This window comes from Fundulus heteroclitus, chromosome 15 (genome assembly GCF_011125445.2).
Source record: "Fundulus heteroclitus isolate FHET01 chromosome 15, MU-UCD_Fhet_4.1, whole genome shotgun sequence".
Classification (NCBI taxonomy): Eukaryota; Metazoa; Chordata; class Actinopteri; order Cyprinodontiformes; family Fundulidae; genus Fundulus; species Fundulus heteroclitus.
Window position 1 is genome coordinate 16,408,051 of NC_046375.1, and position 24,887 is coordinate 16,432,937.

Sequence of the window (24,887 nt, forward strand, 5' to 3'; positions counted from 1 at the left end):
GGAGGACTCCAAATGTCTGGTTATATTTTAATATGATCATACAGGGATAGAGATCAAACAAAAATGATATACGTGAACAAAAAGAAAAAAAAAAAATTAAGTAACAAAAAAGTTCAATAAAAACAGACAAAAGCACTGGTTTAAACATTTTTACTATATCAGTCTGTAGCGAATTGTCATTACATACCCTGAAATAAGGGAGGAAGAAAGCTTTAAATGGTGCAAAGACCACTGAATAACTTGGCTGGAGAGCAAAGGGGGCTGTTGGTGCTGAACTCTAAGCTCCCAGGGTGGTACCTTCAAGACGAGGCTGCAACGCCTTTATAATGCTGAGTTTCATCACGTTTGGGCCGGTCGCTCACATCGGGTGCATAGAGGCATGGTGAGGACTTGACTCACTCTTGAAAATCTCCTGTTAGGTGTTGGATTTTTTTTTACCAATGTAACCCTTTTTTTGTTTTTTTTTTTTCCCCCTGTGGAAACCAAACTGAAGATTTCTGCCACAGCGTCACTGTGCAGGAGAGCAGAAAGACCACTCAAAGTGCAGTGAGGGAGTCATACATACCGAGGGGGGGGGGGGGGGGGGGGGGGGGGGGGGTCTGTGCAACTGTAGGAACAGAAAAGGCAGATTGTGTTTTGATTCAGAATTGCAAAAGTCCCAAACTACGCGCTCAGGGTGCCGCTTTAGTTATTGGTGCCTCATCTTTCTATTAACAACTGGACAGATAACTTCTCTGAGGGAACAATATTTTGCTGATAACTGGGCATGGGCCGGTTAACGGTATCATGGTATTTGAACATTAAAAAAAAGAAAAAAAAAGAAAGTTACAGCCCTAAAACCGCAAGTCCATCCAGTCTTCCTGTGTAAAGTAATTTTAATAGGATGCCAGAGAAAAAGAGAATGATCTGAAGCTGAATGGAGCACAGAGTAAACATTTCTCTATTCCAGCGGGTTATTTTGGCAACTAAAGTAGCTCCAGCAATCACTCTTACACGGCAACGCTGTTTTAAAACTACAGATGGAAAGCTTGTCGAGGAGCCGACTGCAGGCCGGCTACCAGCGCAGGTGGTTCAACTAATCAACCAATCATCTCAGCTCGCCCTGCTTCTCTTACTCTGAAGATCAGAAGGGAAAAAAGGCGTCGGATCCCGAAAAATTATATATTTTTTTTCCTAAAAATAAAACATCATTAATAAAACGCAGTGGGTGTCTATATTTTTGTTCCAAGTCAAATTGATCAAAATCAGAATAATAAATAAATATTAAATACAACATTATTATACCTGCAATTATACATTTGTGATCATATTTTAGCGGGAGTAAGAATAATTGTTGGCGTTTTGTTTTAAGAAAAAAAAAAAAAAACTGGATCTTTTTGTTTTATAGTTTTCTGGTAATATTGTGATACCTTGAAGTCTCACACCGGCCCATGCCCACTGGTGGCGCCATTCAGCCTCCTTCTATAGACGTCTCGCTTAAATAGCATTGTTGTTGTTTTTTTTTCTTCGGATTTTGCTTTGCTTCACCCAACATGTCTGATGTCAACATCTCAGTGCCAGTTGAATGCTGCATCGTTGAGGACAAAACACATTCTAATGTAAAAATTAAAGCCCCATATTAAAAGAAAAAGATATATATATATTTATTTTTTTTACAAAATGGCTCTTTTGTTCTCTTTGTTCCACAGATGGAGGTCCCTATGGGGCTTTGGATAACTCAGAACTGGTTTAAAATCCTTAATCTTACTATGAAAACAGCTGATGAGGGAGAAGAGGGGGGAGAGAATCTTCTGCTGGTGCGAGCTTGCACACGTACAAGAAAAAACAAAACACGCGCCAATTAAATCTGCACCCAATAAGGTCCACTCTCGCTCTACTGTGTGCATGCAAAAAAAAAAAAAAAAAGAAAAAGATCACTCTGTCACTATTACTCACACTCACACGCATCCACTCTCACACAGGAGGGACAGCAGTCACTAAGCGTGCAAATGAAGTTGCACTCCACGTCTGAAAGCGTCTCTTTCTGAGAAAGGTCTCTGTTTTATATATATATCTATATATATGCATGTCTCGATGGTGGAAAGCACACCTCGCCAACAGTGTGTGACCCCCTCACAGTGGATATGTAACCTGTGGATCACTCTGTCCTCCTCCTAGGCAGATGTAACGGGGAGTTGTGCACAGGCTAGCTCGACATGAGGGAGGGAATGGGGGGGGGGGAGCTGTCCGTGATAGATGTTAAAAGCGGGGGATAAAAGTTTTTTTTTTTCCCCTCTTAATGCTGAGAAACAAAGTGGAATCTTCACGCTGAAGTTTTCCTTGGGCACTAGATGAGCTAAGGTTCGCCTCTTAAACAAGAATGAACGCTATGACTATCATAAAAAAAAAAAAAAAAAAACTTCAAACAGTTAGCATAGCCTATTGGTGTTCTTTGTCAGCTGGTCGGGTCGATGGTTTCACCGTGAACTTTCAGCTTTTGTCCAAATGACCGAAGAATTTAGCAAGTAAAAAGGGTAAAGAAAAAAAACACACACACAGATGACCTACTAGAGCCCCCTATGCACCGTCCTCCCCCGACAACAGATCCCCACCCATGTCCATGGAGACATTAGAGAGTCTGAGACAAACGGGCAGACGGATGTAGTCCGGCAAGGAGAGGGCTGGTCCGCCCTGTCCGTCTGGAGGCGTCGCGAGGATGCAGCGGGCCCCTCCCCCCCGAGCTCGGAGGTGGACATGGATTTCCTCAGATACTTGCAGAGACCTGGCATGTCCACTGAATGTGGGACGACGTGGAGGACGAGGGGGTCAGTTAGAAGTGAGGAGAACAGCTGTTAAGAGTTCATCAGAGGAGGATCCCACCGAGCATTTACAGACTTTCCAGGCCTTTAGAAAGGGATCCAAATTTTTAAATTTTTTTTTTGGGACCTGAAATTCCAGGGAATCCGTCATCGCGTCCACCATTTGTCGAGGCCGGTCCGGAGCCACTTTTTTTTTCTCCCCCCCTCACTTTTGTTTTTCTCTGATGGGTCGGTGACATTTGTTGGGTTTTCTTCACTTTCTTTCTGGTGAGATCAATTTTGATTTGCCCATTTACGTTTTTTGTTTTACTGTAGAATTCTTGGGATTGTTGTCAAATTGAGACATCCTCAGCTCTGAAGGTCACCATCAACTGTCCATGTTACTGCTGTTTTCTGGGGAGCAAAGAAACAACATGCAGTTTTGTCACCATAGCGGACAGTACGGCACACGTCTGCGTACGCAACTCTCTGTATAGCAAGAGCATCTACCGTTGAGTCCGTCCGCCTCTTGCGAGTCGAGGAACGGAGCGGGGCCCCAGATGCGCACGGTGCCGTCGTCTGAGGCCGACGCCATGAGGCCCGGGATGGCTGGGTTCCAGCTCACACAGTTAACGGTGCGTGTATGGCCTGTGAGCTCGGCAATAGGAAGTTCGCCACGCCTATGCCAGATGTACACTTTATGGTCTGTGGGTGAAACAAAGAGATGGAAGACAGCAGATTTAGAATTTGGAGAGAAACGCTGCTGATTATGTCGCCTACAGGGACAATGAGGCGTAAAAATTGCCAAAAATAACCAAAGATACAAAAGATTATCAATTTGATTTTGCAGTTTTTAAATGTCTTAACCTCAATTTGAAATCGTTTTATTTGAATGGAAAAACACTTTTAGAAATAAAAGTTTTATGTGACAAACCAACACAAATAGTGCACAACTGAAGCGTATAGAAGATGATTCACTTTTCACAAAAGAAAAAAATAAAAAAAAAAAAATCAAATAGTTTGTTGTGTGCATGTTTTTGGCTCCCCTAAAGCAAACACTTTGTAGAACCATCTTTACTAAAATGTCAGCTCCTTATCCGAAGTCATTTATCTACTAACTTTGTACATCAAGCTCTCCACTCCCATCTTTCTCTCCAAAACAGACATCTGACGGTCATCGTCTAACTGGGAGGTGAAGCTCAGCCTCAACCTAACCTCCTCACTAAGACTAAGAAAGTAGAGCACATAACCCCAGTTCTAAAGTCCTTACACTGGCTCCCTGTATCTCAGAGAATATACTTTAAAATACTTCTGTTAGTCTATAAATCCCTGGATGGCTCAGCTCCTAAATACATCACAGACTTGTTATCAGTGGATCAACCCTCCAGACCACTCAGGTCTTCTGGCTCCAGCCTACTCTGCATACCTAGAACCAGAACTAAACAAGGAGAAGCAGCATTTAGTTCCTATGCTCCACTTATCTGGAACAAACTTCCAGAAAACTGTAAAAGTGCAGAAAGCCTGAGTTCCTTTAAATCAAGATTAAAAACATTTGTTTAAAATTGCCTTTGAATGTTCTAGTTAAACCGTTTTACTGTTTTTAATGTTATTTTTTGTTTCTACATTCTATCCCTATTTGCTTTTATTCCTATATTTTAATCATGTAAAGCACTTTGCATTGTCTCTGTACTGAATTGTGCTATATAAATAAATTTGCCTTGCCTAAGTTTTTTGCAACAGTTTTCAAGATTTCGTGGGATTTTGCTTTATTCATCTTCTGAGGAAAAGCATCCCCACAGCATGATGGTTGCACCACTATGTCTCATTGTTGGCATGGTGTATTAACCATCCCTCACCAAAAAACAACAACAGCCTAGCAGTTATGGACAAATTCTCCAACAGGGGCTGTGGGCCTCTTGGGTTCTGAAATTATGTCCCTCCTTGCCCAGCGTGCCATTCTAGGGGGGCGGTGACGAGGTCTTTGTAGGCTTTGAGTCGTGCCGTACTTTTTCCCATGATGAACTGTGCAGTGCTGAAATATATTGTGTTTTTTAAGAGATTGTACCTTCGCTGCCACTGGCGATGAAGTCTTCGTTGTGTCCTCCAAAGCAGGAGTGGATGGTGTAGAAGCCCTGGGTCACACCTTGGTACTTCCTCACCAGCACCCGATCTTGAAGATCCCACAGGTGCACTCCCTATTAAAAGTGAGTGGCAAAGACCATGACAGGGTGAAGCATGTTGAAAACTGTCTCAATTCAAAAAGACTTTAATAACCCTAAAAGGGAAACTGGAAAGGCTTCATTTCTCTCATACATTTACTCTCTACATAATCAAAGAGGTCGCTTACCTGAGTTGCTACATTTAACAAAGCTAATCTACCGTTCTTTGAAACGGTAAAAGACATGATAGGGTGGTCCTCTTGAACTCTGCAAAGCACATGCAAAAAAGAAATCTATCCACTGCAGATAACTAAAATGCAACACACAGCATCTTTCACCCTCGCCTTAAAATCATACGTACATGTTTCTGTCTGTGAGGTCCTCAAAGTTGTACCCTCTGATACGTTGATGGGTGTCCGAGGCCAGCACAGTCTTCCCATCGTTCAGGCACCACAGGCACTGAACTCTCACGCCCTCCCAGGAGTCCAACAAGTTACCATCCAGGTCCTGAGAACACAGACAGCAGAACCCTCAGCCTTTATTCTTGACGGGAAAGCAGGCACGCAGACTAGCAAAACATGGCGGCCCTCACTAATAAGAGAATTAGGTTTATTTTTTAACTGCCTGTGCCCAAGTAAATATCTGTTCATATTGACCTGGATACAAAATAAAACACACATACACTGAATCTAGGCACAGGGTGCTTTGTTAAAGTGTTCATACTGCCTAAACCTAAATGTTTTTTTTCCCTTCTAAATAAAACCCTGAAAAGTTTGTGCATTAGTATTCAACCCCGTTTACTCTGACGCTACTAAATAGGTTACAGGTTAACAAACTGCCTTTAGAAGTGATTCAATTAGTCAAATGAGCTCAGAAATCCAGCTGTTCTGTGCAGGAGAATATCGGTGAACAAACAGCGTCACGGAGACCAAAGCAGGTCAGTCAGGAGTCTGAATATAAAGCAGGTTTGTGTTATAGAGGAGAAAATTAATCAGGCAAGCAGCCAAGAGGGCCATGGTAACTTTGGAGGAGCTGTAGAGATTCATGACCCAGAGGCAGAAACTTTCAACTAGTGTTGCACCGATACCGATACCAGTATCGGCCGGGGCCCCGATCCAGCAATAAAATGGTGGTATCGGTGAGTACCAACAAATAGGGCACGATACCATTTTGATGTTTGTATGTCACTTTAACGCAGCCTTCTCTCTCCCGACACTCACTAGTTCTACTGGATTCACTTTGTATTAGTTTTTTTTTTCTGCTTCACAAAGGTAGCAGTTTGACAAAGCCATGATGGCAATTATTTTACATCCAAGTAGTATGCAGTTCTTCATATACACACACATATCAATTTTACAGATGGTTTCGGTATCGGCCAATACAGCTCAGCCAGGTATCGGGTATCGGTATCGGGGCCAAAAAAATGGCATCGGCACAACACTAGTTTCAACCCAACAATTATTTGTCTGGCTTACATGGAAGACTGGCAAGAAGAAAGCTATTGTTTAGAGAAATTGAAAATGTTAATCAAATAATGTTAATGTTAATCGAAAAAACAACTCAGCTCTCAATAAAAGAAAAGAGATCAGTGATTTTCCCTCAACCAGCACTGCATTAATGCTTACGAGAAAGAGAACAGAAGAACACAGAGTGAAAAGCTTACTGCTCTGCCTCTGTTCTGCTCAAACTACGACAGAAAGCAACAGTCACACAAAGACAATAGAACAAGGAAACCAAGAGTCCTGGAAATCCTCAGTTTGGCTCTAATGAATAGGCTTTAGAAATTTAACATTTAACCCTTGGACCTATGAAATTTAGGGAGAACTCCATCCTGTGCGAAAGCCTGCAGAAAGCCTCCCAAGCTTTAATGGGGTACAGTAAAAAGTAGGGCTGGGTATCATCTAGGATGAGCCGATTCGATGCGATTTTCGATACATAGCTCACGATACAATACGATTCTCGATATAGCTCACCTTGATTTGATTTGACTCCAATATCGATATTTATTACTTTCGAATGCTCAAAGTCATTCAATCAACAAAACCAGCCAAATATTATATTTATGTTCAATTTATTGAACACTGATATATTAATAGGAAAACAAAGTGCATTCGGTTGGATGCATTTAATGTATCACAGAAACCAAAAACGTGCCCAAACGTCTGATTTTAGGGATGAAGGTTAGGCTGCAATAGCGCCCCCTAGGTGTTGGGAGGTATATCGATATTGAAAGCCAGAATATCGGTTTTAAATCCTTTTTAAAAAAAATCGATATTAATCTTTGTATCGAGTTACTTTCAAATTTTCCCAACCACACGTGTCCTGTTAGCAGTTTTGCCACAAGCCAGGTAGGGAACACGGCAGACGTGTGAAAGTAGGTTCTCTGTGGTGGTGGCATCATGCTGTGGGAATGCTGGGTGGAGCTAAATAAAAGGTCATCCTGTTAGAGGCTGTAAAAGACTTCAGGGTCGCCGTCCAGCAGGCCATCTACCATGAACATCTAGCCAGAGCTATAACGGAGTGTTTTATATCAACACACAAGAATGACACAGTCAAACATCAGATTTAAATCCAATTGAGAACAAAACTCATAGATCAGGCTCTAAAGGACTTGCAGCTGTAAAAGCAGTAAAAGGTAGGTTTTATGAAGTATTGAATAAGGGGGACTAAACACAGGCAGACCCCACACTTCAGGATTTTATATGTCAAACTATCTCTCTACTTCACAATTATGCACCACTTTGTGTATCGTATGATACACAAAGTGGTGCATAATATGATTGAACTTGACTTTGTAAAGTGCCTTGAGATGACATGAGTTGTTTTTTTTGTCTCTCTTGTTGTGTCTCTGCTCTGTCTTCTCTAACCCTCAGTCTGTCGAGGCAGATGACTGTTCATACTGAGCCGGTTCTGCCGGAGGTGTTTCTTCCCGTTAATGGGGAGTTTTTCTTCCCACTGTCGCTTCATGCTTGCTCAGTATGAGGGATTGCAGCAAAGCCATGTACAATGCAGATGACTCTCCCTGTGGCTCTACGCTTCCCCAGGAGTGAATGCTGCTTGTCAGGACTTTGATGCAATCAACTGGTTTCCTTATATAGGACATTTTTGACCAATCTGTATAATTTACCCCAACCTGTATAATATGATTGAACTTGACTTTGTAAAGTGCCTTGAGATGACATGTTTCATGATTTGGCGCTATATAAATAAAATTGAATTGAATTGAATTCCAAACAAAAAAAACAATGATATTTGTGATCGTGACAAATGATGAAGGTTTGAAAGCACTGCACATAGTAACCCTCATGTTTCAAACTGTCTTTAAAGAAACAAAATCACTCCAACTAGAAAGAAAGAAAGAAAGAAAGAAAGAAAGAAAGAAAAAGTTTGAGAACTGTGTGTAAAAATGTGTAAATCAATGGAGCACTTACACACTGATAAAACTGGCCCCTTTGTCCTCCGGTGACAAAGCGCTTGCCGTCAGGATTCCAGGCCACACTGGTAAGACTGTCTTCGTGGGACTGGGACATCTTGGTCCGCAGCTCCCCCGTCTGGCGAAGCCGAGCATGTGGAGGGGCGGCAGACACGGAGGGGAGGAAATGGGGGGAAGGGAGACAGCAAGAAGGCACATTGAGTCAGAGTGGGGGAGGGATGAGTAAGAGAAAAAAAAACAAAAAAAAAACAGAAGAGAGAGGGGAGGGGAGAGGATGGGTGCAAAGAAAAGGTCACTGAGTACAAACGGCACACTACTGGGTATCCATAGCACTTTCCAGACTTGGGATACGATTAATGGGGCTTAGATAGCCGTGACACACACAGCATGGTGATGAGGAGACACAATGCGCGTCGTGCTCGCAGGACTTAATGATACAAATACTGGGATATAATGCAGGAGATCAGCGTTTCCCCTTACAGAACCTACAGCATTTTATTAACAACTAATTCAGACAACATGAAGGCCCAATCCCGTTTGCATTCAGAAGCCCATCCCCCGTTAAGTTTACCTGAACATTCCAGAGCCAGAGCTCAGAGCAATCATCAGGTCCACAGGCGATCAGGTAGGTGTCGTCGGGACTCCAGGCCAAGTAGGAGACTCCGTATGCGTGCCCCTCCAGGGTCCGCAGCAGCTTCAGTTGGTGGCTCTCCTACCAGGCGGGGATAAATAAGCTATTAGAGAACAACTGGGACAAACTGTTGTGGTTTAGTCCTTCTTACTAGGATCCAAGTGCTGTCAATACGTAAAAGAGAAACTTGGGTAGTAATCGTTATTGCATTTAAATAAACATTTCAGAAAGTTCCAAGAAAACAATCTGTGGCACCGGAAAATAAAGATACTACTCGCTATTCCTGCCACGCAAGAAATAAATTAAAAAGTGCAGTATTTGTTTTTAGAAAGAACCAACAGATCTGCAAACCCAAAAGTTTCGTTAGAACATGTGATTTGTTTGTACTCATGTCTGGTCAAAATGTTCCAGAGACTTTATTCGGGCATTTTTTACTTTATCCATTTCAGACTCACTTTGTAGCCACTGTAATTTCAGGACATGAAATAAACTGAAGCAGTTAGGAAGAGGGCTTTGTTGTTTAAACTCAACTGTAGCAACACATGAGAGGACACAAGGGGGGGATGGATCCAGGCTGCCAAGTGCTCCTAATACAGTAGATTGTACATTAAATATCTGAGGAGAGGATAATACTTTGCAGGTTTATCCAGCAAAGGGTTTTTTTAGTGCTTTAACCCGAGCCGGTTCTTCACGGACTCTATTCAAGAACCGGTTTGCTTTGCCCCAGTCTGCCGGCTGTTTTGAAACCATGCCATTGTTTACTGATCCAGTAAAAGTTTGATCTTCTCTGTTTCGCTCAGCTTTTCTAGAGCATCACAGAGCACAGAACCAGTCCAACTACACCCACTGATGTCCTGATATCACTTTAGGGTAATACAATAAGTGTATTACCCTCCCAATAAAACTATAATCTCTGCTTTGTTCAGCACAAGCAATACAAGAAAAGCAGACTTGGATTCGTTAACAGCACCTTCACGCGTTAACACCCATTTAGGGTCTGGTCTTCGGCCCAGTATCGGGTACCGGCAGCGGTGGCAGTACCATTGTTATTTAAAAGGAATTGCGATGTTGTCTATCACTGATGTTTCTTCCAGCGTCTTTCACACTCAAGACGGTGGGATTTAGGTGCTTCATGGATAAAAATAGGCGGCACAGTAGTTGGTTTTAGTGTAACGTCCACCTGTTAGCTCCTTTGTCAATTTTGTTCGTACAAACGACTGAAAGACTTCTGGAGAGAAGTGTTGAGGACCTAACCGCGTCATTAACCCAGCATGCACTGCCCAGGCGAAACAATGGCAACCTCCATGGGTGGAAAATATAACAAAAGATATACAATGTTTGAAGTAAATATGAGTTTTTACGCACAACAAACTGCTATTTTTAAGTTAATAGGAAAATTACGACATATTTAGGCCAACATGTTCAACTAATGGTGGAACCCTTTAAAACAGACACTATGTCCTGACAGTAAAATATGGGACAGATAACCTGTGGGGGGAAAGAAAATAAAAAATGAAATCCAAGCTCCTCTGGCTCCTCCCAGTTTTCCTACTGCCATTTGTAGAAACACAACGCTCCTAGTCAGAAACAACCAACCAGAGCCAGGAGAAATGTCTGGCTCTAATTGGTTGTTAGCAATGTTCCAAAGAAATTTTGAGCACATTTTAAAAATGTCGCAAAAAAAGAAAATGTGAGTCAGATGCACTTCCATCTACTGGTTTGCTGTGAATTAACCAGTCAACGCAAAGTGTAATGTTGTAATACATTGACATTACGCTGTAATAAACAGGAAGTAAAGGTTGCTAACTAGCACGGGCCACACATCAGTAATGGAGCAAAGTTCTAATGAACATTTTTTCTTTCATGGATGAATGAAAGATATGCTCGAGTCTGTCGGTCCACACGTACCGCTTGATGCTTCCAGCCATGTTTTTGAGCGTTACGGGAACATTCAGGAAGACACCGGCAGCCGAAACAGGTGATCGGTCAGGTGAGGTAAATGTTCGCTATGTCAGAACTTATTCGACAAATGCGTTTCAATCTCCTCTTTAGCACATTTATGCTTTTTCAAAAAAGTCAAAAAACACCCCAAGCGAGTGTAAATGAATGAATGTTTCCATCAACCTTCTCTATTGCGATATTTAAAAGTGAGCAATAAAAAAAAATTGTTGATGGAAACACAGCTAGTCACTCTTGTGTACACGTTGCTTCCCCCCCACCCCCACACAGCGCTATGGTCATCTAAGCTCTAAATTGCAGCTGCGTGGAGAAGCAACCTGCTTTACAGGAAAACTGCCAATTTCTGGAGTGGCACCTGCTCAGAAAACAAAAAGACGGGTAAACACTGGACCAGCACGGCAGGCTCGGCTGTGGGGGAGGAGCTGTGGAGAGAGGGCTGCAGCAGAGGGCAAGACGGTGGAATCTGTAAGGTGTGCTTATTCAACTGTTCAGGCTAAGTCCACGGTTTTCTCAAAACTCCATACCGCAGCTTTAACATTTAATAATTAATTTGGGAAAACAATGTTTCCTCACTGTACTCACCCGGACTGCACCAGTGTGACATGTGTGAAATATTAGCTATTCGCTATAGCTTAACAAAGAAACAAACTAAATAAAAACTTTTATGTGTCCTATTTCTACTTAAAAACGTGAAGTATGGCATTCTGAATTCTACTCATTGTGTTTAATGCCATTCAACATTAAACAAAGCACATTTTGTCAAATGATTTCAATATGGATCGGCGCACATTGTCTTTGACAATTTGAAAATATATATTTTTATAATTTGCATCTAAAAAAAGAGACTGCAACTACTACAATCTCCAGCAGACAGCAATTAAATGAGTAAAAAGTGTATGTTTGCGCACTCACCGGGTCCACCTGCCAAATTATGACAGTAGTGTCTTTGGAGCCGGTTGCTAGTTTGGTGCCATCGTTTGAGAATTTGCAGAACCACACTTCATTACAATGCTCTGTCAGAATCTGCTGGGTGTAACAGGGAAACTGTTTCCTGTAGAAAAAGAAAAGCATTATTATAACCTATTAATAACTAGTACATTTCTGGAAAGTCTATTACAGTAGAGTAAGCGCTTAGCTGTCAAAATGTAGCCAACAATAGATGTACTGAGAAAACAGATGACAAAGTATAGAAGGCAGAATTAAGCTTACAGTAGGCCCTAAAAGTGTCCACAACCCTGTTGAAAGGAGACGGTGATAAATCCTTTCAAAGATATTGTCCACATATGTGACACTTATCCTGCATAATTCAGATAAACACACGTGATGGAAAGAATATAGCACATCTCTGCACAGCCCTAAACAAATCCTTTGTTAAAGCACGTTTTCATTCAGTTTCAGCATTCAATGTCTTTTGGCAGGAGTTGCTCAGCATCCAGCCTCATGACCCTGCAGTATTTACCGACTCTGCCTTACAAAGGTCCTCCAAATCTATAAGACTGTGAGAACTAGCTAGACCATTTATAAAAAAAAAAAAAAAAAGTCCTTTCATGAGATTTTTGTTGCGGATTTTGATGTTACCTTGCATTCACTGTGAGGCTGAAAAATAAAAAGCCTGCTCTGTAGCTGATGGGACTATTCATAACTTCATCCACCTTGAGAAAAATCCTCAGCCGTGGTATTTTTTTAAGACGCCAGGGAACTAGAAAGCAGCCTATAGTGCAGGTTAACAAGGCAAAATCATAGGCCGGCTGATTAACCACCTAATAATAGCTTTTTTGCTCAATAAGGAGCCCAGCAGTAAGAAGTTATACTATCTGTTGTTTTAGCTGACATAAAAATGTATCTCACTGCTGGTGACTAAGATATAACTTTTTTTTTTTTTTTAGGTTGACTGAATGTGGAAAAGTTCTTCACAGCAAAATCCCAACAAATGCGAGATGAACTCCGACGCCATGATTCCTGCTGGACGTCCAGCACGTCGCAAAAACTCGCCCTTTCAACGGGGTCGTGCACACTTTTGGGAGCTGCTGTACGTTTTCCCCCATCGGCGCGTTTACTGTGCGAGGACGCGGTGTCAGACGATCATACAGCACGTCTGCAGCACCAACCTGCTGCAGACGTGGTCGAGGAGGAGGGAGACCGAGTCCAGGTTGTTGTCCAGCTTGGTGTTGTGATAAAGACAGCGATCCCTCTGCAGTTCCACGGCCTGCCGCAGCAGAGTGTGCAGTCGCCGAGGGGGCAGCATCACAGAGGGGGGCAGGTAGGCTGGAACAAGGCGAGAAAGCGAGAAGACGGTTCACCTCAGCGCTATCAAAACGTACGTGTGCCGCCCCCACAGGCCTGTAATATGGAAACCCTCTCCTCACTCTGTAGTTTATCCAGCAGCCTGGAGCGCGAGGCGGTGCCCTTGCCCTCCCACTCTGCCTTGGCCCGGAGATCCTCGGCGTGGCTACACATTAGGTACCTGCGAGAAAATGCAAGGTTGAGCTATAGGGGGGAAAACAAAACACACTGGCTGGTCAAATAAAACTATATTTTAGGGCTAGCACAATCTAAAAAGCCACCAGAGGGTTAAAATGATTAATCACGCACTTAAAAAAAATAAAAAAACATTTTAATCCAATTCCTCTTTTAATCCACACGCAGAGGTCAGATTCAACACTTATACACAACAAGCTAATGCTACATTATGTTGTGTGGCAGAAGACAGCAAATGAGAGTAAAAGCTAATCAAAAATGCCAAAAGACTGAGATATATAAAGAACACGCGTAAGTATTTTATGCTATATTTGAGTGGAATAAGCGGTAAATGAAAATGCCTGAAAAAAAAAAACTGTCTAACATATAGCCATGATGAAGGAGAGTCAATATGTTGTAAACAATCCTGATCACATGTGCGGATTCTGATGTTCGCCGCATTTCTCCGCTCAAGACAGGCATCTTTCCTGTGCCCATCAAGGACAGGTTCTGTAGAGAGTCTTCGCTTTTTATCGCGTCTCTACTGGCTCTCTCCGCTAGTTAGCTCAACTTAACTCGGGTCGTTTTTGCTTTACAATGAACAGCCACCTCAATGTGGGTGGCATCATAGGAAGGTGGCCCGAAAAAAAGTAATTAACACGATTCTTAGCGCCCTTTGTATTTTCTCATCAATAGTAGTTTGTTTCGCATTTTTCATTGACATCAGCATCCTGAGTAAACTATGACACTCTCAGCCAAAGAATACACCAGGGCCAGATATGCCGTCACTGCCAGAACCGATAGCCACCCTTGGAGATTATTGTTGTGGTTTCAAGTGGATCCCAAAAACGTCCCAGATGAGAATTTCTACTACATCTCAGTAAAAATACAAGCCCTGTTCATTATTGGCAAGAGCAAGCTCGTCTGTGTGATACTTAAAATGAGCAACTATAAAAAGTCAGACAGGAAGACTGGACATGAAAATAAGCCACAACCTCAGAGAGGTGAAAAAAAAAAAAAAAAAAACTAAGGGAAATTATCACATCAGCAAAATATAAAATCCAGTGAAAATCCTGAAAAAAGGCAAAGTGATACTAACACTAATGCTAAGTTACAGACCAGGCTGACCACAATAGGCAATAGATTAATGCAGTAGTGGTTAAACCATACACCCACAATGACATTCATTTGTACAAACCAACACGCTCATATTCATAACAGACACAAACAAGCTCACTGGTCAAATCTGTCCTTGGTTTGCTTGTCTAACCGGATGAAATTAAGAACTGCTGGCTCTGTCGCCGTCTTTTAAACCCCTCTGCCGTGTCCTACATCCGCCGCGACACCAAGTTAGTGTCTCATACCAGTTTTACGTCGACAACCCAATACAAAATTGACACAATCATAACTTGCATTTCCCAACAGTTTTTAGCCTTTAGTCGTTCACTTCTTAAAGAAAACTCACTTGCGCTGCTCGAGCCGCCAGCAGCACTTGTTCACTGTTCGGTCCTATTAGCAGCTTCTCTTTGAAGTCAACGCTGTGTTTGAACTACTCGTCGTGTTTGCTATCTCTGCGTTTGAATCTTTTCATCACAGTTCAGCAGCGCTAGCTGGTTATTGCATCTACCAAATGTTTACATCAAAACCCAGTCAAGGTACCACATGCTGTCCTGTGATGAATAAAGAACAATAATAACAATAATTAAAAAAAGAGCGTTATTATAAAAACATTCAAGAGGACGACCTGAAGCCGCTCTCTGCCAAACCTGCGCATTTTTAAGACAGACCATTGTGTGGGATCGTTTATGTATGCGTGAATCGTCTATGACACCGGGGCGACGTCAAAAAGTACCCGCTGAGGACGTGGATCCGATCTGTGTTGTATTTGAGCGGCGTCAGCTCTCCCCGGAGAACCTGCAGAGCCTCCAGGACCTTGCCATCCTCCAGATACTCCAGGTACTTCTGTTGCAGCAGCAGGAACTTCATCCGCTGAGGAGGAGACGACAAAGACGGGAGAAACGGTAAAAAAACCTTCTTTTAAGAATCTAAAGCAAGGTAGGCTTAAAGAAATCACAGATGAATACACTCTGACACAGATAAGGTGTAAAATAGAGATCCGAATAGTCTGCATGTCATTGGGACGAGTTACATTTAACAGACTAGGGAATCAAAGCTCTAAACCATATCAAGGTACCAAACACTCACGCAAGACTTCCTTCCTACACCTTTTGGAAAGCCAAATTTAAAATAAGCAGCAGTGTATGAAAAGGTTTATGTATTGACATTTGTCAATTTCCAAGCACCATATTTATGATTTGCCTTGAAAATGCTTTAAAAAGGTGTTTTAATTTGGAACGAATCCATTTTCAACCCAAACCGATTTGTCCCCGCCCTTTAAAGGGCGCATTCTGCGTCTAGGCGCTCAAAAAGGTCATCGATGTGCCCGAACCCTCCTGGAGAGTTTAATGTTGTATCATCTGGTGGTGCAGAGCAAACTGCACAGAGGGTGTGGTGGGGGGCAGCGTCAGTCTGAGGATGCTGGACCACATCTCCCACACGCTGAGCCGAATAAAGCTCCCCCCGCCTTGAAAAGATCCCCCGTTGAGGCAGCGGACAGTCGAAGGCCGAAGCGGTTTTAGGATTCTGTTGACATGTTTGAGGCTTGGGGTTATGATTTTGTGCCCGAAAAAGACCCAGGAGAAAATCAACAACAACAAAGAACTGAAATGCCTCGGTTTTTTTCAATGCGATACGCAAAGAAAGAAACAAAGAAACAAAGAAAGAAAGATCAATACCTATCTGAACAAGCACAAACTGCTTCATCGTAATACATCCTATAATCTATAAAATATAGAAATCTAGGTACTTGAGTTTTTTTTTTAAGGTCGTTTCTTCCAGCAGAATAAAGAGCATAGAAGGGGATTTGGGAGACGATCTGGGACAGCGGTATGAGCAGTAGTTTGTCAGTCTAAAGGTAACCGTCCTGGGACACATTGAAGGAGCATCGACACGACCTTAACTGGCCTCAAAGTTAACCGGACTGCTTTCAGTCAGAAAATATAAACGCAACGGCATGGTTTGAATCTAAAAACCAATAGATGGCTTCTGGGACACTCAGAAGGAAAGAAGAAAAGGGTTTTTCTTTTGTTTTGTTTATTTTTATTACCAGATCAAATAAAATTCCTGGCAAACCTCTTTAGTGAAACATAAGACGTTTTTACACAAAACTGTTTTTTTTTTATACATCAGTAGATTTCAGCAGACAGTATGGGTGACTTGATTTTTCCCTGTATTACCTAGCTTATATTTGTAATTTTTTTTTTTTTTGTAGCCGGTTATACCCACTGCAGTCCTTAGGCCATAAAATATGACTCATGCAAACAAAACGTGCATCTGCCGAAAATCGTGACACTTCAGCACTTTATTTTATAGCTCCAACATTATTTTAACTCAACCATATTCCATCTGTTGAGCTACAAATTCAAATACACTAGGAGCTTGGAGTCGAAATAATGCAACAAAAGTGCAACTCATCTGAACCTCCGCCATGTTGATCCCTGGTTAAAAATTTTGACGACAATGGTGTTCAGGTTTGGACAGAGAAAACAGTAGGCAGAGGGGTGAAAGAAGCCATCTTGGTCAAAAGAGAAAAGCCATCACTAAACAGAGGGGGAGGATTGGGCTTACAGCTCCCCAGTGTTTACAGCTCGGTCCTCCAACACATTGCAAAGAGATTACATCAGCAGTCTGATCATGATTCAGGTGACCAAGTTCTCCACTCACACCAAGGAATAGCTTCTAACGACCCAGGACAGTGATGGGTAGGTCATTGATTTCCATCTGACCTAAAATGCGCCTAGTTGTATGGGCCTACATGTCCTTAAAAACAGCAGCGCTCCAACTGCAGGTTGCTCAAAGATGAGCCACAAAAACTCTTGGATAGGCGTGGAAATGTTTTCAGAAAAAACACTGAGCTAAAGTCCGGTCGCCTCCGATTTGAGCCTGTTTGCTGTTGTGATGACCCGGACAAACTGAGAACTTGCACAGGCACGCTGATTAATAATGTAGCTCATGTGGCTGAATGTTTCTGAGAAGTTGCAGGAACGTCGGAGGTCCTGCTGATGTCCCGGTTACGGCTCAGCTGACAGCCCTAGCTGTGATGTGGCCACCAGCTCGTTTGTAGGTTAAGCAGGTTACTCAGATCTGATCACTCAGGACAGAATCTAATGACGGGTGGACCCGATGGCGCTTACATGATGGTCTACTGTTCTCTGAATCAGCCAGGGTGTATTTTAATATCAGATCTGAACGCGGTCTTAAGAGTTAACACTAATCACATCCTAAAATATTAGCCCGCACTCTGAGCTCTCAAAATGTTTAAACTTCCTTCTGAGAGCAACAGTGGCAACATTTATTCTTGATGTTCATATCCTGACGGGTTAGGCTGCTATAGCAAGTACAAAAAGGCAAAATATAATAACATAAAGGCACGATTGCTGAAATTATTGACTAGTACAGCAGAGACACGCTAAATCACAACTCTAACCCTTGTTTCAAACATGTTTAAAGCTTCTTAAAAAAACAAAAACAAGATTTTGTTCAAATGTGCATTCTTCTAACAGGGTGCTATTACTGCATAAGCCTGGAGGAGTAATCAGCTCATTTTGCGTGTAAAATTAAGATTGTCTGACACCAATTACTAAGAAAAAACACATTGTCCTATAAGACGGTTTGGTAAAGTTAATAAAAACAGTCAACTTTCCATTTCTCGCTTTGTCAGATTGGTAAATCTGGCTTAATCAGTTCCCCGCTCCATTTCTTCTTTTCTCCAAAAAAGGTCAAGCGACCCAGTAAAGACGCATGAAGAACGACAGCGACGTTGGAGCGCAAAGAGGATAATTAGCCGATCTTACTGCACTGCAGGACAGTTTATAACCGTTTTAAACAAGATGGGGAAAGCATGCGTCTACGGTGACGGCGGGAGGAAAGCGAGGCCTATTAATGGTCCGGGTTCTCCTTCTCTAACTACGGATCAAACCTAGACGCTCATTGTTGTACCACCCAGCTTCCTTCCAGCGTTGCTTTTTGTGTTTTAAAGAAAGCAGCTTGGCAAACGTTCTGTGAAGTCAAAGGACCGACGGAGCTGCGCCTGTTCGAACCACCCGTGCCACATTTGCACCGTTGTTTTAAAAAGTTGTAAAACGGCTAAACATCCGCCCCTTTCATTTAATGCTGAGGGCTAACAGAAACATGTTTACTGATCGGTGCACGCGGCAGCATCTTCGGTATGAAATTGGAGCCTTATCTCAGGGATGCAGCATGACCCTGACTACTGATACAAGCGAGAGTTGAAAGAAGCACACATCAATTCAAGACAGCATCCACCCACACGCCACATTTCCAAAAGCGCACGGGCCTACAGCTCCCCGTCTCCGAACTGTTAAAACTTCGCCATTACGCAGAGCGCAAGAGGATTCCAGCTGATGGTTTATTGTCTTCTTTGCAGCGGCAGGTTTAAATAAACAGATCATTGCTTTGTGACTTGTGAAACAGAGCAGCAGGATCCTGAGACATGAAAGAGCATAGCAAACTAAAAAAAAAAATATTTCCATATGCTAATTAAAACAATAGTCCTTTTAGTTTGCATCCAGTATCATTCATAAATAATTGAAAAACAGAACGGAATTGATCAAAAGTGGAGACAAATTAAAGAAGCCTAGACAAATTATTCAGTAAACCCTATTTTCCTTAAAAGAAAAAGGAAATATGACGTTCTCTTTCTGTGAATTCATCGTGCGGTCCGTTTTCCTTTCCGGGGATTTATCCAGAACATTTTAGCTTTTTTTTTTTTTTTAAGCGCCACAACACAGGCCCGGTTTATAAAGCTACGGTTCTGGAAGCTCCAGCAGCGCCGGCGTGCTCGGCTGACTGTCATTCAGTTCGGGTTTTGAGCAAAAGCGAGCCTTACCACAATAGCGTTGGGCGAATGCATCAGTGCTCTCAACTCGTTGAGATCATTCTCAGCCTGGACCCAGAAACAAAGGGAGCATGAGGGTGGGAAGACACAGAGAGAAATTGTTAGCTCAGCAGTTTGGACAGGACAAAAAGAAAACAAAACAAACAAAAAAAAAAAAACAGTCATATGAACATTAGGCAGCAGCGGCCTTCTGGACACTGTACACGAGGCTTCTGCAGCATGCTTGCTGTCCCGTGCTCTTTGATTCAGCCGAGCAGAAGCAACAATCACAACGTGAATTCACAAGTAGCCTTGTGAGTAAGAACAAACCAGCCACCCACATCCACCAGTTTGGAACCGCTCGACTTAAGCCTGCTGTCAATTTCATCATTTCAGAACGCTCCTTTTGAATAAGGTCTGCGATTTTGTAAGCCTAAGCCGAGCTCTTAAAGCAGAGAAATGCAACAAAGTCTGAAGATTAGAAACATGTAAAAACAAAACCTATGTTTTCCTGAATATCTATCTATCTATCTATCTATCTATCTATCTGTGGCATGCATTTTTTTAATATATTTTAAGTATGTAAGAATTATTGTCCAATGCTTTATAACAACAAATTAACCTGTAATTATATAGGAGGAATAGCTCCAAGTCAAATACATTGATTCATTGCTGCTGTAATTGTAACAAAGGCCTAAAGCATCTGTAACCGTGCATACACCACCAACATTTGGACTTGTGTAACTGTAGCACAAAGGTAGTTTGATGCATTCCTATGCAGCCTTAAAGAACCTCTGACCAGACGTACGGCCTTCATTATACAATAAAGTGGGGTCGATTTACACTTGCTCATTGTTTTTTTTTTCTAAACGCTACCTAGTTTGAAAGTGCAAAACAGCACGACAGATTGGCGGCACATTCCCAAATTCCACGTTTATTAAATCTTAGCTCATCAATTACGGCCCTCCAAACCAACCTTGTCCCACTCCCCTTCCATGACGTGGTTGCGGAATTTGGACGCTGAAGGGTGCTCCAGTCTGCAGCCCGATTCCTGCATCAGCAGGTCCACCGTCTGACTGCAGACACACACACACACACACACAGACACAGAGGAGAGGCAAAGTTATGCTGATGTATGGACACAATAGATGAAAAAAAAAAAAAAAAAAAGAAGAAGAAAAGTAGGGGACGGGTGACTTTCAAATTAAGCATGAAGGTGGCTTCTCAGCGTCAGCATCGAGCCGGTAATCAGAACTGTGAGCTCAGTCAGCAGGATGCTGAAATGTCAGAGCATGATCACATGAAGAGACATTTCAGAGCAATTTATCATCATCATCATCATACTTCTTTAGACAATAAGGTGTCATTTGAAGGGTTAAAACAGGTGCCACGGTGACCCGTAATGATATTCTAAGAGGCGCTTGTCGACATCACATGGCGACATAAAAAAAAAAGAAAGAAAGAAAAACGAACAGCTCACTGAATCTGAAGGAAACCAACACAGAGCGCCTGTGTCATGACCAGAGCATTATGTGTGGACAGTAGGAGGTTCATTAACATGGGGGCGAGCTTTCTCTGCAGCTGACATCACCCTCTCGGCTTGTCAAACCGTGAGCCGTCGCCATCTGTCCGAACACCATCTTTTCCCCCCCACCCCAACCCTGGCTAAGGGGAACCATAACCAGCGAGAGATGACGAAAAAAGAAAAAAAAAAGGGGGGGGGGGGGTGTGGCTGACACCTTTCGGCACTATGACATCATTCTCAGGTATCAATGAAGTGGCGCAGCAGCTTTGTGTTCAGCCTCTCATCCAGCTGACTGCAATACTGATCCCCCCCCCTCCCCCTCCATCCCCCCTTGTATTTCCCATGCTGAAATGTAGAGGCTCTGTTTCATACCAGGCAATGCCATGTATCCCCAACACCACCACGGATCCAGCAGCAACGTCAAGGCTAGGCTGTCTTTCATGACGCTTGATTTACTTTCCCAGCTGGACACACCGCAGATCAGAGCAGCTTTGAGCTATACAACAGTCACTTTGGCAGCGATAAGTGCACACATGCATATACTGAACACCCCCCCCCCCCCCCCCTCCCTCCCACCACACACCACCACCACGGCTATAATTAGATTCAAGCAAAAGCGCTTCCATCTAAAACAGCTGGTAGAGAGCCGCATTCCTCGGCCGCCATGAAACCATCCGGTTCGGCTCATTTCAGGAACAAATAACCCCCCATCTCCTCCTCCAAATAAACGACTGACTGTTAAACAGCCGTGGCGACGAGCACACGCAAGAATTAGGGCATTACTGCCAGACAGACATAACAATCTGCAGGAGACACCGTGGAGGAAGAAGAAGAAGAAAAAAAAAAACACAACAACAAAAAAAAACGAGAATGTCTCAAAAATCGACACAGCTTCACAAAATGACGGATTAGAAGAAACGCGGAGTTGGACTAGCAACCAGATGCTCTCCGCCTTGTCATTACAATGTTTTTTTTTTTTTTTACGCAGCGCACTAATTTCTATAGCGATTAGCTTTCAATCAAGCTGGAGAAAAACAACAACAACGACGAAAACATCGAATCGCAGTGGCGTGACAATCCGTGCATTAACCTTAGGTTTTATCCGCATTATTATTATTATTATTATTTTTTTTGGCGCAACAGCCTTTGAACCGCAAACAGGTACACAACAAACTCGATAATCCTGCTTTAGCACCTCATTAAGAAGCCACAACAACATCCCCGTTAGCAACTAAATAAATATTAAAAATAACCTGACAAATTACAGACGGTGTTGTAAAAGCATCGTAAAATAATAATAAAAAAAGTTAAACCGTGTTTAGGGTGAATAAACGAGACTAGCATTGGATGATGTAATGCTTTTTTTTTTTTTTTTTTTTGATCCAGTGCGAAATCCATATATGTTGACAGCACATTGTGTCCCACTTTGAATCAAACGTTCTTCGCGTTGGGGGGCAAACTGTAAAAATGTAGCCCGTGTTTTATGTCCTGTTAAACGTTTGATGCCCAGGACACGGCAGCCGAATGCTATTAGCTTCGAAAGCTAACTGTTATTGTGCAAGATGGACCCCTTCTTCCTACCAACTGCCGAGCTCACAGCCTAACTTACTACCCCATCCCCCCATGTTTGTGTCTGTCAGGCGCTCTAATAGCGCTTTTAGCAACCGGCCCTTTCACCAGAAACACACACAAAAAAAATAAATAACACAATGCCACGGATCGCACTTGCAGTGCTCGTCGCTGATATTTCATGTCTGTTGACGTTTCTCCGCGGCTGACACATTGCATAAAACTTACTTCAGCCCTAGTCCGTGGAGATGTTGCCCTATTAATCGTATGACATCTTCCTCCGCCTGCGACAGCCGCTTCTTCTTCTTCAGCGAGCCCACCTCCGAGCTCGAGGCCGTGGAGGTGGCCGACGTCCCCGAGCAGGGGCCGACCGAAGAGCCGTTACTGGTGCCGACGCCGTTCCCGTTGTCCGCGTTCGACAGAAGCCCGTTTGAGTGGGTCCCACCGGCCGAGGATGACTCCCCGTTTTGTGCGCTGTTCAGGCAGGGAAGCTCCGCGGATTCTTGCCCCTGTCCTGCCCCGTTTGACTGCATGCTGCTGCTAAAGTTGTTCACAAGACTGCGATTAAAGTGGATGGTGGAGGTGGTTTGAGAGTTTGCGGCAAGTCCCAGAACAATTCCAGAGAGGCCTGTCACAACGGCTGAAGCCCCGGGCTCTCCTGCTCCCTCCGCCGCCGAGGCTCGGTGTTTCTTCCGCGGGGGCGGCGACGCTCCGCCGGTGTCCGAGTCGGAGGAGGAGGAAGCGGAGGCCAGAGTTTCCTCACCGAGAGCGGCCGTGGTTAGAAACCGGCGAAGCTCCGGGTGGGAAATGTAGGTGACGCTTCCAGATTGAATGCCTGGTCGCCAGACTCGGAGCCTAATGTCAGCTCGTTTTTGTTGATGTTTCTCTCAAAACAGCTGCAACTCTAATGGAGTCCCGACGCCCTGACGTAGCCGGAAATTCCTACACTAGCAGGCTTCCGAGTAGAATATAATCCATGGGTGGTGCATGAGAATATAGTTAGCATAATAAATACAAATCTGACAATATGGAAAGTAAAAATGTGCTTATTTATTTTTTTATTTTGATCACATCCGTATTTTAAAGTTGGTTAATTTTTTTTGTAGATATTACACATATATACATTTTTTAAACAATTTAACTTATGCATGGCAATAGTTTATTAAAAGTAGGCCAGTTAACTATATCTAAACTGTAGTAAAATGATGTAATCGCAGTTTAGTTCCAAGATTTTACTACTGAGAAACTATTAGTGCTTTCTCATTAGTCTGTAAAAAAAAAAAAAAAAAAAAAAAAAAAAAAAATATATATATATATATATATATATATATATATATATATATATATATATATATTCACTGTGGTTGTTTTGTGCCTATATCATTTTAACATAATGTCTTGAGCAATTTTGATACTAAAATGCTAAAATCAAAATGCCGTTTGTAACCCTAGTCGGCAAACACATAAATTCATTGACTAAACCACACAATACCAATCAGGTTTAAAGGGTATTCTGTAGGAATCACAATCAGCTCTGGTTAACCTTTTAAATAAACCTTAGATCAATAGAGAAACTTTATTGATCAGCTGCTGATTGGATGAACAAATAGCCTGGCATCAGAAATTCTTCCATTGTGTTGGTATTATTTGATGAGTTTAAACAAGTTAAAGCAATCAGTTTTGTGTAACAGTCTCGTTGCAAACAAAGGCAGCATTTAGCAGATGTCCACAGGATATACCGTTCCCAAAACTTTTTTTTTTAAGACATGTACAGCTCAGACACTTTCCTCAGGCCCATCTGTCCAATGTCCCAGATAAGTTGGTCAACAGGCTAGTTGCTGTTTCTTACCTTACAATTATCAGGTAAAAGTCTAACCTCCTTTTAAAAAACAAATTGTGCTGAGCAACTCTCAGATAAAATGACATCTGCACGGGGGATATATTTTACTTTTCAATCTTTGATAATATTTGGGATTCTGTCCTTCCTTTCCTTAATCCAGTTTCACTTGGTTACTCTTGCAATTATAAAATAAATGAGCTCATCACGCCCACTTATCCCAATCCAGTTAGTCAGAATCTGTTTGGGTGTGATCCTTGCTGTCTTGCCTTTTATTTGCTCTCTTTAATTTGTACAGTGCAAGTAAACATGAGACGAAGATGGAAGCCCTGCCCATTCAGAATTTGTTTTCAGACAGCATGTCTTGTCTACGTATTGAAAAGATTCATTATGCTGTTTGGAATCAGGGTGACAAATTGGGTAATATCTGGTGGTCTCTTCGTGACATGCCATTCAAATCTTTGACACAGATGTGCCTGCTATATTAGAATCGACTATGAGTTTAGTTATCTGTTTTCCTTCATGCTGGGTTGTCGCGACACATTCGGCTCGACAAAAAGTGTGGCATTAGCATCAGGAAGGGT

The 24,887-nt window shown here is 42.6% G+C and overlaps 1 protein-coding gene across 1 annotated transcript; it reads right to left on the reverse strand.

Annotated features, from left to right (window-relative positions):
• Window positions 1–13: 13 nt before the first annotated feature.
• Window positions 14–23,351, reverse strand: wdr26b (WD repeat domain 26b). The gene is made up of 14 exons (XM_012868793.3): window positions 22,695–23,351; window positions 20,349–20,448; window positions 19,385–19,441; window positions 15,269–15,405; window positions 13,326–13,423; window positions 13,068–13,224; window positions 11,872–12,010; window positions 8,941–9,081; window positions 8,368–8,487; window positions 5,298–5,443; window positions 5,125–5,203; window positions 4,843–4,972; window positions 3,288–3,482; window positions 14–3,191 (listed from the first exon to the last, which is right to left on the reverse strand). Exons 1-14 carry the CDS (start codon window positions 22,997–22,999, stop codon window positions 3,166–3,168), a joined length of 1,830 nt encoding a protein of 609 aa, XP_012724247.1. The 5' UTR covers window positions 23,000–23,351; the 3' UTR covers window positions 14–3,165.
• Between the last annotated feature and the right edge of the window lie 1,536 nt (window positions 23,352–24,887).

Bases quoted from the DNA above. Each gene is read 5' to 3' on its own strand.
- wdr26b (XM_012868793.3), bottom strand. From the start codon at position 22,999: ATGCAGTCAAACGGGGCAGGACAGGGGCAAGAATCCGCGGAGCTTCCC. The intron at 8,488-8,940 runs GTAAACTTAACG...CGGCTTCGCCAG, and splicing joins TCTGGCTCTGGAATGTTCAG to ACGGGGGAGCTGCGGACCAA. The intron at 5,444-8,367 runs GTAAGTGCTCCA...CTGTGTTCTCAG, and splicing joins GGGGCCAGTTTTATCAGTGT to GACCTGGATGGTAACTTGTT.